The 13,507-nt window shown below is 52.1% G+C and overlaps 1 protein-coding gene across 6 annotated transcripts in view; it reads left to right on the plus strand.

Moving 5' to 3' along the window:
- Tspan18 (tetraspanin 18) overlaps positions 1–13,507 on the plus strand; it is a 137,465-nt gene that overhangs the window by 121,322 nt on the left and 2,636 nt on the right. For all 6 annotated transcript variants that reach the window (XM_085696642.2, XM_085696643.2, XM_085696638.2 and 3 more), the window contains 4 exons: positions 5,952–6,026; positions 6,900–6,998; positions 7,987–8,166; positions 12,338–12,421. In XM_085696642.2, the coding sequence (XP_085552768.1) occupies positions 5,952–6,026; positions 6,900–6,998; positions 7,987–8,166; positions 12,338–12,421 (438 nt within the window). The remainder of the gene's footprint in view (positions 1–5,951; positions 6,027–6,899; positions 6,999–7,986; positions 8,167–12,337; positions 12,422–13,507) is intronic.

Here is a 13,507-nt window from a genome sequence, read left to right on the forward strand (position 1 = left end):
GGCAAAATGGGTGGAACTGGAAAATATTGCATTAAGTAAGGTAACTCAAGCACAGAAAGACAAATAGCTCGTGTTCTTTCTCATGCAGATCCAAACCTCTAATTTTTATTTATGTGTATTTATGTGGGAATAAGTACTTGGTAGAGGCCAGAAAACTAGCAAGGGGCCCAAGAGAGGAAAAACAGAGGCTTTAGGAGAGGGAATGGGAAGATACCAGAATATATATGATAAGAAAAGTGAATTAGGTGTGCTGAGAAGGAAGGGGTAAGGAGATGGGGAGATGAGGGAATTCATAGAAGGAGCAACCAAAACTAAAGCGGTATGACAATGCCATAAAGAAAGAGAGGGGAAGGAATAAAAGATGCAGAAAGCAAGACGTGCCTTCCCTCCTCGCTTTGGCCCCCAGGGATGCATCTCTGTTAATGGGACCATCCCTGCAGCCAAGCCCGGAAGGCAGCCTGTGCTCTTGACTGAGAGCAGTCTGGGCTCTGCTGCTTTGCCAGCCTCCGCTAAGTGTACCCTGCATCCTGCCAGCCTGCACCCTGCCAGCTGGAGAGGAGAATGGGGCATTTGTTTTTCGTCAAGTTAAGGAGAAGGTTGAGAGCTGGGACAGGCTGAAGTAGCCTAGTCCTCTTAGGTCCTCCCTGACGCTCTCTGTCTCCACATGGACCCCTCTGCTCCCCTCTCAGATTCAGCCATCTCTCAGTTTCTCTTCCTGCTCAGTTTCTTCCCCTCCCTACCACTCCGCCTCTCTGTTCCCTGCTCACCCTGCTCCCAGGTCCAGTTCACACAAGCCTAAAGTCAGTGTGGACCAGAGGCAGAGCAGAATACTCAGACTGCTGCCATCCAAACCAGGGCTACACTAGAGCTGTGGGCATGTGTGTGGGCAGAGACTGCCCGTTCATTTCTTGGTCGCCCAAACCCGAGATAATCACACAGAAACTATATTAATTGCAATACTGTATGGCCAATAGCTTAAGCGTATTTCTAGCTAGCTATTACATCTTAAATTAACCCATTTCTATTATTTTATATTTTAACACGAGACTCATGGTTTACCAGTAAGGTTCCAGGACATCTGTCTCCTTCGGCAGCTACATGGTGTCTCTCTGACTCCACCTTCTCTCCATATATTTCTGTTCGGATTTCCCGCCTGGCTTTACTCTATTAAGCCATTGGTCGAAACAGCTTCTTTAATAACCACTGGCAATAAAGCATATTCATAGCATATAGAGGGGAATTCTACATCATCACATGTGTGTATGTTCTAAGTATGTGCATGTATGTGTGAGTACACATGAATGTGTGCATGTATGGTATGTGGTACCTTGTATAGTTTATTACAGGTAAATGTGTACATATTATGTGTGCATTTATGTTTTGCCATGTGTATATGGTGTGTGTACCTGGGTTGTGTGTTTGGTGGGTTATGTAGTAGTGTGTGAGTTGTATGCAAACACGTGTACAAGTGCCGGGATTACAGGTGCGCCCCCAGGCCCAGGTCGTGCAATGCTAGGGATCCAGTCCAGGACTGAATATGCTAGGCAAGCCTTCTGCCTCCCGAGCTACAGTCCCTTCGGGAAGGTTTTCTGGAAGGTTCCAACCGGTGTCTTTCCCAACTAAAGCTGGCTGTATGGTTGCTGCTGTAGAAGAGGGCCACTGAGTCAGACCCTGGTGGCCTCTTAACTTCCTCCTTAGCCTGGTTGTCTGAACAAGGAAAACAACATGGCTTTAGCCATTCCAGGTCTGCAGCAGTAAGGCCTAGATACGGAGCAAACCCTGCCTGGTTCTGGGGCTAAGAACCTGGGTCAAGTCTAAGGACAACTGGCTCTGTGACTAACCCAGCTAACAATGATAGCACATGTGTGGGTCAGTGTCCCCAACACTAGCTCTTGCCATGCCTCTATTAAGGGTCTACCCTGGCCATGTCCTGTGTGTCTCCTCTGAATGTCACAGGAAGCCCTATGTCCACCTTACCTAAAGATTCTCATTTTAACAAGGGTGGGGAGGGGAAAGAGAAGGAAGGAGAGGGGGAGGGGGAGTGTATTTAGCAATTACCTTAGCTGTACTATGTGGAAATTGGGGACTGTTTATTAGGAAGGAGAGCCAGGACATTCATCCTGGAGAAGAGAACCCAGGCTTATCAGAGGTGGAAATCAAAGGGCGGGCCTTCCCTGGGAGGGCATCCTAGGCCTGTAAATGGAGACTGCTCTGTCATTTCCTGGCCGCCCTGACCTGGATAATCACACAGAAACTATATTAATTACAACACTGCTTGGCCACTGTCTCAGGTGTATTTCCAGCTCACTCTTATATCTCAAATTAACCTATTTCGATCATTCTCTGTAACACCATGAGACTGTGGCCTACCGGTAAAGTTCCCGTGTCTGTCTTCTTCGACAGCTACATGGTGTCTCTTTGACTCTGCCTACTCTTTCTATATATCTCTGTTTGCATTTCCTGCTTGGTTGTACTCTGCTAAGCCATTGGCTGAAACAATTTTATTCATTAACCAATAAAAGCAACACATGTACAGAAGGACATCCCACATCGTAGGCCCCCTGGGGAAAGTCTCAAGCAGTGAGAAGCTAAGGGAGCAGGAGGGAGTAACCCGGCTGGAAGAGCCCAGGAGACTGGAAACAGCATCGCCTCTGGTGTAGGTGTAGCAACCTGAACTTTCCTCTTGAAATTCACACCCTGTGCAGGGCAGATCTGTGGGTGGGAGCTCCCAGCCTCCCTGCCTCTGCTGATCTTCCGCTTTCCCAGACCAAGATTTGCCACATTCATTCTTGGCCTCTCTCCTGAGGCTTCAGCAGCCCAGCCCAGGGTGAGCCTGTGCCTGCCTTGTGTGTATTGGCTTGTCAACATTATCTCAGAGCAGGCACTCGAAGGAAGCTTTGGGAACAGATCAAGGATGTTGGTGAGCATGAGCTTTGCTATTTGGCTGTGCATCCCATGGCTGACTGTTTAACCTCTCTGAACCTAAGACTCTTCATGTGTAAACTGGGGATAACCAGATCTTCCCAGCTATCATTCTGTGCTCACAATCCAAGGGGAACATTTGCATCTTACTTAGCTCTGCTCCTGACTTAATATATAGGAAATTAAAAAAAAAAAATCAGTGCTGGCCATTCACAACTCTCAAAACTGAAACCTCCTGCAGTCACCCTCAAATGACAGGAACACCACCCCCCTCCTCCAGCAGTAAAATGGAGGGCTGGTGCCCTGAGCACTTGCCTCTCCCCCAAGCTGCAGAAAGGCAACCACCGAGTGGCATGCAACACTGCAGTGGTGAGAGCAAAGGGCAGGGCAGTTGCTGTTTTCCTAGATGGTGCCCAGGCTTCCGTGGGTTCTCAGTGGTCTTCCACGCAGATCAGCAAGGTTGCTCTCAGGCTTCCATGGGTTCTCAGTGGTCTTCCACGCAGATCAGCAAGGTTGCTCTCAAACAAAGCTCATCATCTACAGTCGCGTGGAAAGCATTGCAGGCATCACGGTGGGGTCGACTGCCTGAGGACCGGCCAACAGTCAGGGAGGACACAGGGCAGGGAGGATTTGCCAGCAGTCAGGGATGACACAGGGCAGGGAGGACTTGCCAGCAGTCAGGGAGGACACAGGCCAGGGAGGACCCGCCAACAGTCAGGGAGGACACAGGCCAGAGAGGACCCACCAATAGTCAGGGAGGACACAGGGTAGGGAGAGGACCGGCCAGCAGTCAGGGAGGACACAGGCCAGGGAGGAGCCACCAGCAGTCAGGGAAGACACAGGCCAGGAAGGACCCGCCAGCAGTCAGGGAGGACACAGGCCAGAGAGGACCCACCAATAGTCAGGGAGGACACAGGCCAGGGAGAACCCGCCAGCAGTCGGAGGACACAGGCCAGGGAGGACACAGGCCAGGGAGGACCGACCAACAGTCAGGGAGGATACAGACCAGGGAGGACCCACCAATAGTCTTGAGTAGAGCTGAGGACCAGCCAAATGGAAGTTCCAGATCTCTGCTGGGGTGGAGGGTGGGTAGGTGGCGACTGCTCAGCCCAGCCAAACTCATGGAGGCCAGGTCAGAGGGAGACAGAGAAGACTGGGGAGCAGCAGTCAGGGTCCTGCCCTAGGCCTAGAAAGCTTTCTGTCCTATTCATGCTGCTCCCTGTTCTCAGGTCAAGACTGCCCCAGTCTCTGAGAAGTACTGGGTTTCCAGATGTGCCGGGATGTCCCACACTATCTCCAGCAAGGCTACTACTTACCTGTCAGGCTTCCTCTGGGCTGCACAGTCTCTGAGCACAGAAGCAGCAGGAAGCCCCAAACGGGAGAGGGTTGGTCTGAGGCTTTTCAGTCTTCACACCTTTGGGCCAGTCATCAACTCCCCAGCCTCAGCTTCCTCTTCTATGGACAAGGGAAAGCAATAGAGAAAAGCCATGAGAAAGACAGGGGCTGATGACATATATCCAAAGCCATCTAAGATAGGCCTTCTCTCTTCAGGCATTGCACTGACAGACCATTTGACAGGTCTATGGGTCTTTCTGTGTCTTACAGACGTCCTTCATTCTTCCCAAAGTGACCCATGCTCAACAGTTTGGGACCTCTGTGGGGAAGCTGTGTTAAGGCAGAAAAGTCATAGTGGGAACATAACTGGGGTCTCCCAGGATGTGGATAAAGTGACAGAGTTTCTGATGGGGAATAAACTATGAGAGAAAACCCCTCAGGGCTATTCACTGTGGGTGAGGGCATCTTGGAAGTCATGGCTAAGTGGCTGAGTTCTGAGCAAGAGGCAGGTTCTACAGCTCATCCAAGTGACCTGGGGACACTTCCACAGCATGGGGTCATCTTCACTATTGCGTCATCGATCCTCATTACCAGCCCCATGTTATTGGGAAAGAGGGACCTGAGATTTCCTCAGGCTAAATCCAATACACCATCTCCTGGTCAGTACAACCAGTATAGGATGAGTGTGGCCAGGAGGATGGGATATAGGAACCAGCCCCTGTGTGTGCCCGCTCACTGTGGATCCTCTGCTGGTGGCTCCAGCAAAGGGTGTGTATTGAGTTTTCTGAGCCAAGTCCAAAACAGTGTTGGTGAGGCCAGGGCCTGAGACAAACAGCACATCACAGGATCATCATGACAATCTGCCCATTTGTAAGGTCTCTCAGACGCTGGAGGAAGGCAGCCTGCAGTGAGCGGCAAAGTCCTACAGCAGGGATCCACTGGGCGGGGTGTCTCTGTTGGGCCTGCTGGGAGAGGTCAGGAAGGCCTCTCAGGAGTGAGGCTGGAGCTTAACTTTGCCACAAGGGACCACCCAGCATAGAAGGGCCCCACACCAGAGTATCCTGCTTCATCTGTGGAACATAGGAATTCAGTGAGTGGAGCAGACAGGTCTCTGTGTTGAACATCAAACTCCCCTCCCCTGGACTTTCTGGGAGTCCCACTATTACCTTCCTGACCATCTCACGCCTCTGTTTCAGCTGAAGATAATATGGCTTCCCTGCTTCCACTGAAGACAACATGGCCTCACTATTTCCATGGCAACCAGAGGCACAGGGGCAGGAAAAAAGTAACCTCGAGGTTGACAGGGTGGGAAACCCAGCCTGGGATCCCCAAGAATTCAGAATCCCACAGCTTGGATAATTCATACAGTGAAATGTCCCTAAAGGAAGCCCAGGCAGATTCCAGCAGCAGCCTCCTCCTCCCAGGGCCCCCAGGTAGGGCTGTTCCAGTTATACACGACACAAAGCAGCCTCTCTAGGTGACCATGTACTCGGAAGACAGATTTATTTGTCTGCATTGCTCATACGTTTTATTGCAACTCTGCGGCTCCGAGGGTAGATCCGTGGTGTGTTTGTTATGAAAACAGTGATTTACGGCAGCGATGGTCTGTCTTACAAGATGAGTGCGCTCCATCTATCACAGAGGGTGTGGAGGACGGTGCCCACGTGGGTCTCATGACTGCCCTCTCTCTGCAGTTTTTCATGTTCATCCTGGTCATCTTCTTGGTAGAGCTCTCAGCAGCCATCCTGGCCTTCATCTTCAGGGAACACGTATGTACCCCTCAGCTTTCCACCCTGCTACCCCTGCCGCCCACTGAGCTCTGGGGGCCTCCTCAGAGAGCCTTTGAGCTACCTGTCTCATGTCCTGTGCCACAAGCCTAAACGTGACCTGCACCCCTGGGAGGGCCAGAGCACCCAGCCCAGTGAAGTCTCCTCCTGTAGGAGTATTTCCAGAAGGGGTACCTGTGGGTTCCCTCTCTAGCTGGTTCTAGAATTTATATCCAACCCAGTGACAGCCTGTTCGTGGGTGGCACATGGCCAGGCGGTTGGAGAAGACAGTCTCAGTCTGGGCATGTGGTGTGCCAGGCTAGGCTACCAGCCTCTCTGATTAGCCTACTGCATGGGCCATTCATTCCAGAAACTTCCATCAGCTCCTTATCATGAGCCTAGTGGACAAGGCCTGGCACTACAAAGGCCTGAACTCCAAACAGGAGGGCAGGAAGGATAAGATACTTGGGCTGGCCTGGGACAAGGAGTCAGCCTGAGGAAGATGTTGAAAACACGGACTTTGAGGACATAGCTGGGAGCTATGGGTAATCAAAGGCTCCCTCGTTACCCATACTTGGCTTCTTGTAGGTTGGGCCTGGCACCTGTTCATTCTGAAGGATGAGATGACAATCGTCCCCCACCCACCTCCCCATGCTCATCCTCTGAGAAGAGCCGCAAAGCTGAGCAGGGGTCCCAGTGTGTTCCATCCTGGGGTTAGCTGAGGCCTGCGTATGTGCCATCCTTGTCATAACAGTGGCCTGTGATGACACAGCAAGGCCCCAAACCTTGGGAAGGGGTGCCTGCCTAAAATGAACAACTTAGGATGACCTGGGAGGCCAGGCTGAGAAGACTCAGCTCCCTCTCCTCTGTCCCCAGCTCACCCGTGAGTTCTTCACCAGGGAGCTCACCAAGCACTACCAGGGCAACAATGACACGGACGTGTTCTCTGCCACCTGGAATTCGGTCATGATCACAGTGAGTGTCCCTTCCCATGCCATCCTGGGATGCATGAGCATTCAAAGCCATAACGTTGACAGGGAGGACGACCTCTATGGCTCTCCCATTCCCCTGCCTAACCAGACATCAGCAATCAATCAAGAATCACCAATCCCACTCCTGACCTGTGAATCATCGTATGTGAAGCACGCTAAGCTGTCACAGCTAGCCACTCACAGTACAGACTCTCCACTGCCCCTGCATTAAGTCCTCTAGACATAGCCATTGTCATTGGTCACTGATGTTAATAATAATCAATACAGGGGCTGGGAGATGGTTGAGTCTGTTAGCGCTTGCTGTGCTGTCACGAGGACCTGAGTTTCATCCCCAGCACCCATGTGAAAAGCCGGCTGTTAGGATGTATGCTCATAGCCCCAACACGGGGAGGAGGGGTGGAGACAGGAGAGACAGGGGCTACTGCCCAGCTAGTCTAGCCTAATCTGGGCCCCAGGTCCCATGAAAGCTCCCCTCTCAAAAGATAAGACGCAGTTGGGTAGTGGTAGCACAAGCCTTTCATCCCTACACTCGGGAGGCAGAGGCAGGCAGGTCTCTGAGTTCAAAGCCAGTCTGGTCTGCAGCGTGAGTTCCAGGACAGCCAGAGCTACACAGAGAAACCCTGTCACACACAAAATAAAAAAGGACAGCACCTGAATAATGACACCTGAGATTGTCCTCTGGCCTCCATGCGTACATCCACATGTGTCCCCACACACACATACACATGCCAAATGTAAAAATAGTAATTAGCATATCATGATATGAAATCATAGCAACTGTATATGAAGTGCTTACCAGGTGCTGGTGAGGTAAGGGATACACTGCCATGTTCTTCTTACAAAGGGTACCCTGAAGCACAGACACACTGGGCATCACCACTGTCACACAGAGGGCAGAGGGAGCAGGGTCCTGGCAGAGCCTGACGTCCCCTCTGGTCCAGCTCTAGCTCCCTCTTTCGGCTCTCTTCTAGTTTGGCTGCTGTGGGGTCAATGGGCCCGAAGATTTCAGGACGGCCTCGGTGTTTCGGCTGCTGACACCTGACAGTGAGGTGCCCAAGGCCTGCTGCCGGAGGGAACCCCAGACTCGGGATGGAGTACTGCTGAGCAGGGAGGAGTGCCAGCTGGGGAGGAGTCCATTCATAAACAAACAGGTACCACTCTGTTTTCAGCATGGAGACACTCCACAAATAGGGCAAAGCTGGAGGGAAGCAATGTCTGCCCAGAGGGTCTGAAGGTGGCGAGCAGATTTTTAGACAGAGTTCTGGCTACGGTATTGGCTCCTATTCATGCTTCTGAGATCCAAGGAAGTGGGCAGAGGATCATATGGACAGGGAATGAGTTGGCTTCAGGCTGGTGGGGTGGGAATTTGGGATATGGTTCCAAGGTGAATTTTCCAAACTTCTCAGAACAAAAGTTGGGGCAAAGAGGTGCTCCATAAGTATATACTCTGTGTATGAGGAAACTTATTCTGGCCAATTGGGGCATTTCTTGATCCCAGGGGAGCGGACTCTCATTGACCTGACCCTAGACGATCAGAGAAGTGTCTAGACATCTTTCTTCTCTTGTAATCTGAGGGTTTCATCTCAGTCTTGTTTTTCTTAGAAAACAAAGGTCCCAGCTTTGTCCCCTCAACAAGGAGCACAGCTCCACTCCACCCTTAGCCCCCTCCTTCCTGCTGACCAGAGGCCCTGCTCTCCTTAAAGAGAAGAGACAGAAAGAGTTGGGTGGAGCATGCAGGGAGGAAGGAGGGGGTGACGGTGAGAACCACCCCCAGGGTTTCTGCCCTGGCCAGACTTTGCTGGGAGAATTCTAAGTGCCGAGGAACTGGTGGAACACAAGAAAGAAGGCCCCACTCCCATGGGGATCCAGTCTGGGGGAGGTGGGAGATGGTGAACCATGAGCAAACATGATCCTTGCCCACGGTGCTGGGTGTGAGATGACAGTGGCCTGAAGAAGTGCTGGAAGGTGCACCGGCTGGTGTTAAGGGTCTCAGAGTCTCAAAGAAGGGCATCATGAGCTGAGACCTGACCCCACAGCCTCAAGTTAACACCAAGAACTCAGCTCTTGTCCCTGTACCTTGCCTGGGACAGGCCAGAGCTCGGCTCCTCTGCCAGGCATTCTGTTTTCCTACCCCAGGGAAGAGACAGAAATAAAGATGGTAAGCACGGGAGACACAGATGCTATGGAGGACAGGCCACTGAAGGCTCGGCTCTCGGGGACCTGTGTGAGGAGCAAATGGGATTTGGGGAGCACCAAGGCTGTGGGGAGTCCACAGCTGACAGCTGAGAGGTCTAAGTTGTTACCTAGTCACTGGAAGCCAAGTCTGCTGACCCAAGGGCCCCTTGCCCCTTTTCCTGCTGGGGAAAAAAGTCCACCACAGCTCAGGAATATGAGGCAGAAGCCTTGCCTCTCCACTATCCCTCGCAGGTCCTAGCATCACACATTTAGCTAAGGGGATATGAGCAAAGAACATTTGAGCAACTGAGTCACACCCTTGTGAGAAAGTGTGACACCCCACTTCCTTCAGAATGCAGCCACCCAGGACCTTGCAGAGGACAGGGAGCTCTGGCGTGGCAGGAGATCTACAAAGAAGGAGCAGAATTTCCAGAGAAGATGCACAATTTCCTCACTGAAGAAGCTACTGGGGACTCAGGAGCCAGGCTCCTGCCCCCCTCCCATTCTGAACTTTCTCCTGCAAGTTCCTGGTTTCTAGACACTTCCCCCACGAGCACACTCCTGCTGTCTCCTGGGCTGAGAACCACCATATTGATTTTCCTTCGCAGAGTCTCTCCGGGTTCAGTGGGGCCAGCTGTTGGACTGTTTCTTTCACTCATACCCCTCAGAGCCATCTTTTCTGTTAGGAACTTCCGCCAGGAGACCATCTTCAGTTGGGTTCTCTCAGAACTGCCTTTCACAAATCCCAGGACACATTTGTGATTGGCACAGGCCAGACTACTAGATGTATGGAGTTCCCTCGGGGATGTGGAGGTGGCTGGATCGGCACTCTGGCTGCCTTGGAGCTAGGAATTCAGAACAGTTCTGCGTGAACAGTGGTCCCAAGGAGGAAGGATGGTGTGATAGACTGGAGTGAGGTCATTTACTGGCCTTGTGACAGGTCTCAGTGTGAGTGCAGGCTGTGAGTGCAGGCTTGTTACAAAGGTATTTCTATGCTTTCTGAGTTGAGGGACATTGTGTGTGAATTTTGGGAATGTTGAATGTGACATACTTTAGAGATATCCAGGGATCCCGAATAGGCAGTAGGGTATTCATCCTTGGGCCTGGGAAGGGCACTTGAATGACAAGATGTAGGGTTGCTGCCCAGGATGAACTGGCCTCTCTGTGGTTGGTTTGGAGTGACCATGAGCAGGAACCAGGGTGGGGAACATTCCCTCTCCCAACATTGGAGGGCAGGTGTTAGGACATATATCTAGAGAGTGATGTTCTGTTCCTGTACCAGATGTACCCCATCGTGGGGTGACACCCAGGGTGTGGTCAGTTCCAGGCTCTGACAGAGGATCTTGGCCAGACAAGGATGGGCATTTCTGAAGTACAGCTCTGTCCACTCGGAGTAGAGGAAAAAGGAATCTCAGCCCCCTTTCTGAATCTGGCCTTCCGTCTTTCTATGTGTGTGGCCTCGAGCGAGCCACACACCTGGTCTCTCCCTGTTTCCGAGGAGGTAAACCACAGATAGGGGCCGCATGGAGGACCAAATGATGTAGGGCTCATGAAGTAAGCTCCTGACAGAGGGAATACTAAGGGGAGGTAGCACCGGCCCCTCTGCCACTCACGCCAAGGGAGTCCCTGGGAAGTTTCCACCAACCCACCTGTTCAGCTCAGGTCACGTGTGTTGGGGTCTGGGTGTGTCTAGGCAGTCTGTCTGTTCACTCGGGTCCCCTGCTTAGCTCCTACCCAGCCTCCCCTTGGAAAATACCATGGCTCCCACCTGGCCACTGTTCCTGATCAGGTCCCACTGTCTCCTTGCTCAGACATAGCCTCCTCATGTCCACTTCTAGCCAAAGATACTGGGATTCTGAGTAGGAAACAGCAAGAGACTTGAACACCAAAACCCCAGTCTCGGCAGAACCTGAAATCCAACAATCACCCCACATAGATGGGCATGATTCCCGCCCCTGCCACACCACCAAGCCAGCTCACTTGGAAGTCTTCCAGTTGGGCCCAAAGAAAACTCTGTTTCTTTAAGAGCGTGTTTCGGATGGCTGAGGGTCTGTTCAGCCAGATCGGCTTGTCTAGCATGCACAAAGCCTAGGTTCCATCCCACCACCCATAAACTGGGTAAACCTAGCACTCAGGTCATAAAGCCAGGAGGATTAGAAGTTCAAGGCCATCCTCAGCTACGTAGAGAGTTCTAGGGTAGCCAGGACTACATGAGATCCTATCTCGAAAAAATTCATGTATTTCATTCAGGGCTGGGCTAGGTATGGCTCGGTGGTAGAGCATTTGCATGGTCAGCATTAGGTCCTAGGTTGGATCCCCAGCACTGCTGCATATATAATTCACAGGGAGGACTTGTGACGGACTAGTGTCTGTGGCCACCATGGGGGATGGGCAGTGGACACAAAGCATGATGTGCTTGGGGCCCAGTGGGAGAGGTCTTGTCTCCCCTGCTTATCCATCATCCAAGGTGATAGAGGGCAGCAGGCTCGAGTCATGTGGAGGTGACTGCTCCTGGGAGCCTGAGGGGGAAGAGCTGTGACAAGTTCGCAGACACTGAGGGACACTGAACCTCTGCGAGCTGCTGTCCACCTGAGCAGGGGGCAGGGGGCACCATTGGACATTCTGATTGAAGAAGCCCAACCAGCTCTGCCTTTGGGGCTCAATCCCCACTTCTAAAGAGCATCAGGAAGCCTAGGTGTTGGGCATTTTCTCATACCCTGGGTCTAAGGCTGAGTTAGCCTTGGGAGGTTTCAGCCTGTCACTGAGGAGGGGGGGATGATCTCAATTCTTTCAATGACCTGAGATTTCCTCCTTCCGACATCAGTATGAAAATGACATCAGCCTGGCTGGGTAATGGTGGTGACGCACACCTCTAATCCCAGCACTTGGGGCAGAGGCAGGTGGATCTCTGTGAGTTCAAGACCAACCTGTCCAGAACAGCCAAGGCTGTTCAGAGAAACCCTGTCTCAGAGGGGAAAGAAAAAGAGAGGGAGGAAGGGAGGGAGAGAGGGAGGGAGGAAGGGAGGAAGGAAGGAAGGAAGGAAGGAAGGAAGGACAAAAGAAAAGAAAATGTCAGCCTGTAGTTACTGAGCCCTGGAACCTGAACTGCAAAATGCACCTCCTTTATCCCTGGTCTTTCCTTCACAGGGCTGTTACACGGTGATTCTCAACACCTTCGAAACCTATGTCTACCTGGCTGGGGCCTTTGCCATTGGGGTGCTGGCTATTGAGGTGAGTAGGGCCCCCTGGGAAGAAGCCCTGGGGCCTGGACAGCCAGCCTACTTCCCAGATCCATGACTGCTGGCTGCTGCAAATGTCTGCTGCTGAAGAAATTCTTGTAGCCTGAAGTTACATGCCTGCCTGTCCCAGAAGAATAAAGACAGACAGGCCCTAAGGACACCCCACCTCACCCCAGCTCTGCAGCCCAAGTGCACTTTGTAGGACACCTGAGCTGCCTTGAAGGCTGAGGGCTTCCTGATAAGGCCCCGCCTTTGCAAGTGTTCGGGGTATCTTTTTAACTTGGCAGTGGAGCTTTAGTATTCTTCATCCCAAGGCCCCAACCACACACATCTGAGTGGCTGCTGACCCTTAAGCTACCACTAGGTGGTGCTTCAGCCTTCCCTTCTTACCACACCCTGCCCAGTTCTAGGATGCACTTTGGGACAATGAAGCCAGGCAGCTTGACGCTTGGCCCTTGCCTCCTGTTCTTCAGGGCCCTCATCAAGAGTGCTCTGGCCACCCGACACCCTGGATATCTACTGTTCAGAGTCATCTGTGTCTTGTCTCTCGAGATAATGGTTCTGTGCAAGTCACAGGGGAAATGGAAGCAACATTCGTTAATTCCACAAGCATATGCCGAGCCCTTGCTATATGCTAGCAATGCTGGACGTGAGCAAGGCCTCCTGTGGGAACTAAAACCAACAGCAGGCACACAGATCTTCCTGAGGCTGGGTGACCGGGCACATTTCAAAAATGTGTCCAGTGCACATAGCTTTGCCTCGCTGTGGCCACAGGTCAAGGTCAGAGTGCTGTGACCTCTGCAGACCTCATCATGTCCCTGTGAAGTGGCTGAGGGTGCAGGGGCTAGAAGCAAGGGCTCTTGGGGCAGTGTGTCTTTGCTCACCAGCTTGGGCTACCCCACTAGAACTCTGTGACCTGAATCAGGTTGTGTGGCCTCCCTGTGCCTCACTTCCTGCTGGTTAGAAAAGCTGCTGACACAGAACTTAAAGCATACTTTACATGGTAAGCACTTGGGACACACTCGGGGCCCAAGAAGGGTCATGCTTCACTTAAAGTCTCTGCTGACCCGAGAAATAC

Source organism: Myodes glareolus, chromosome 10 (genome assembly GCF_982192425.1).
Source record: "Myodes glareolus chromosome 10, mMyoGla1.1, whole genome shotgun sequence".
Lineage (NCBI taxonomy): Eukaryota > Metazoa > Chordata > Mammalia > Rodentia > Cricetidae > Myodes > Myodes glareolus.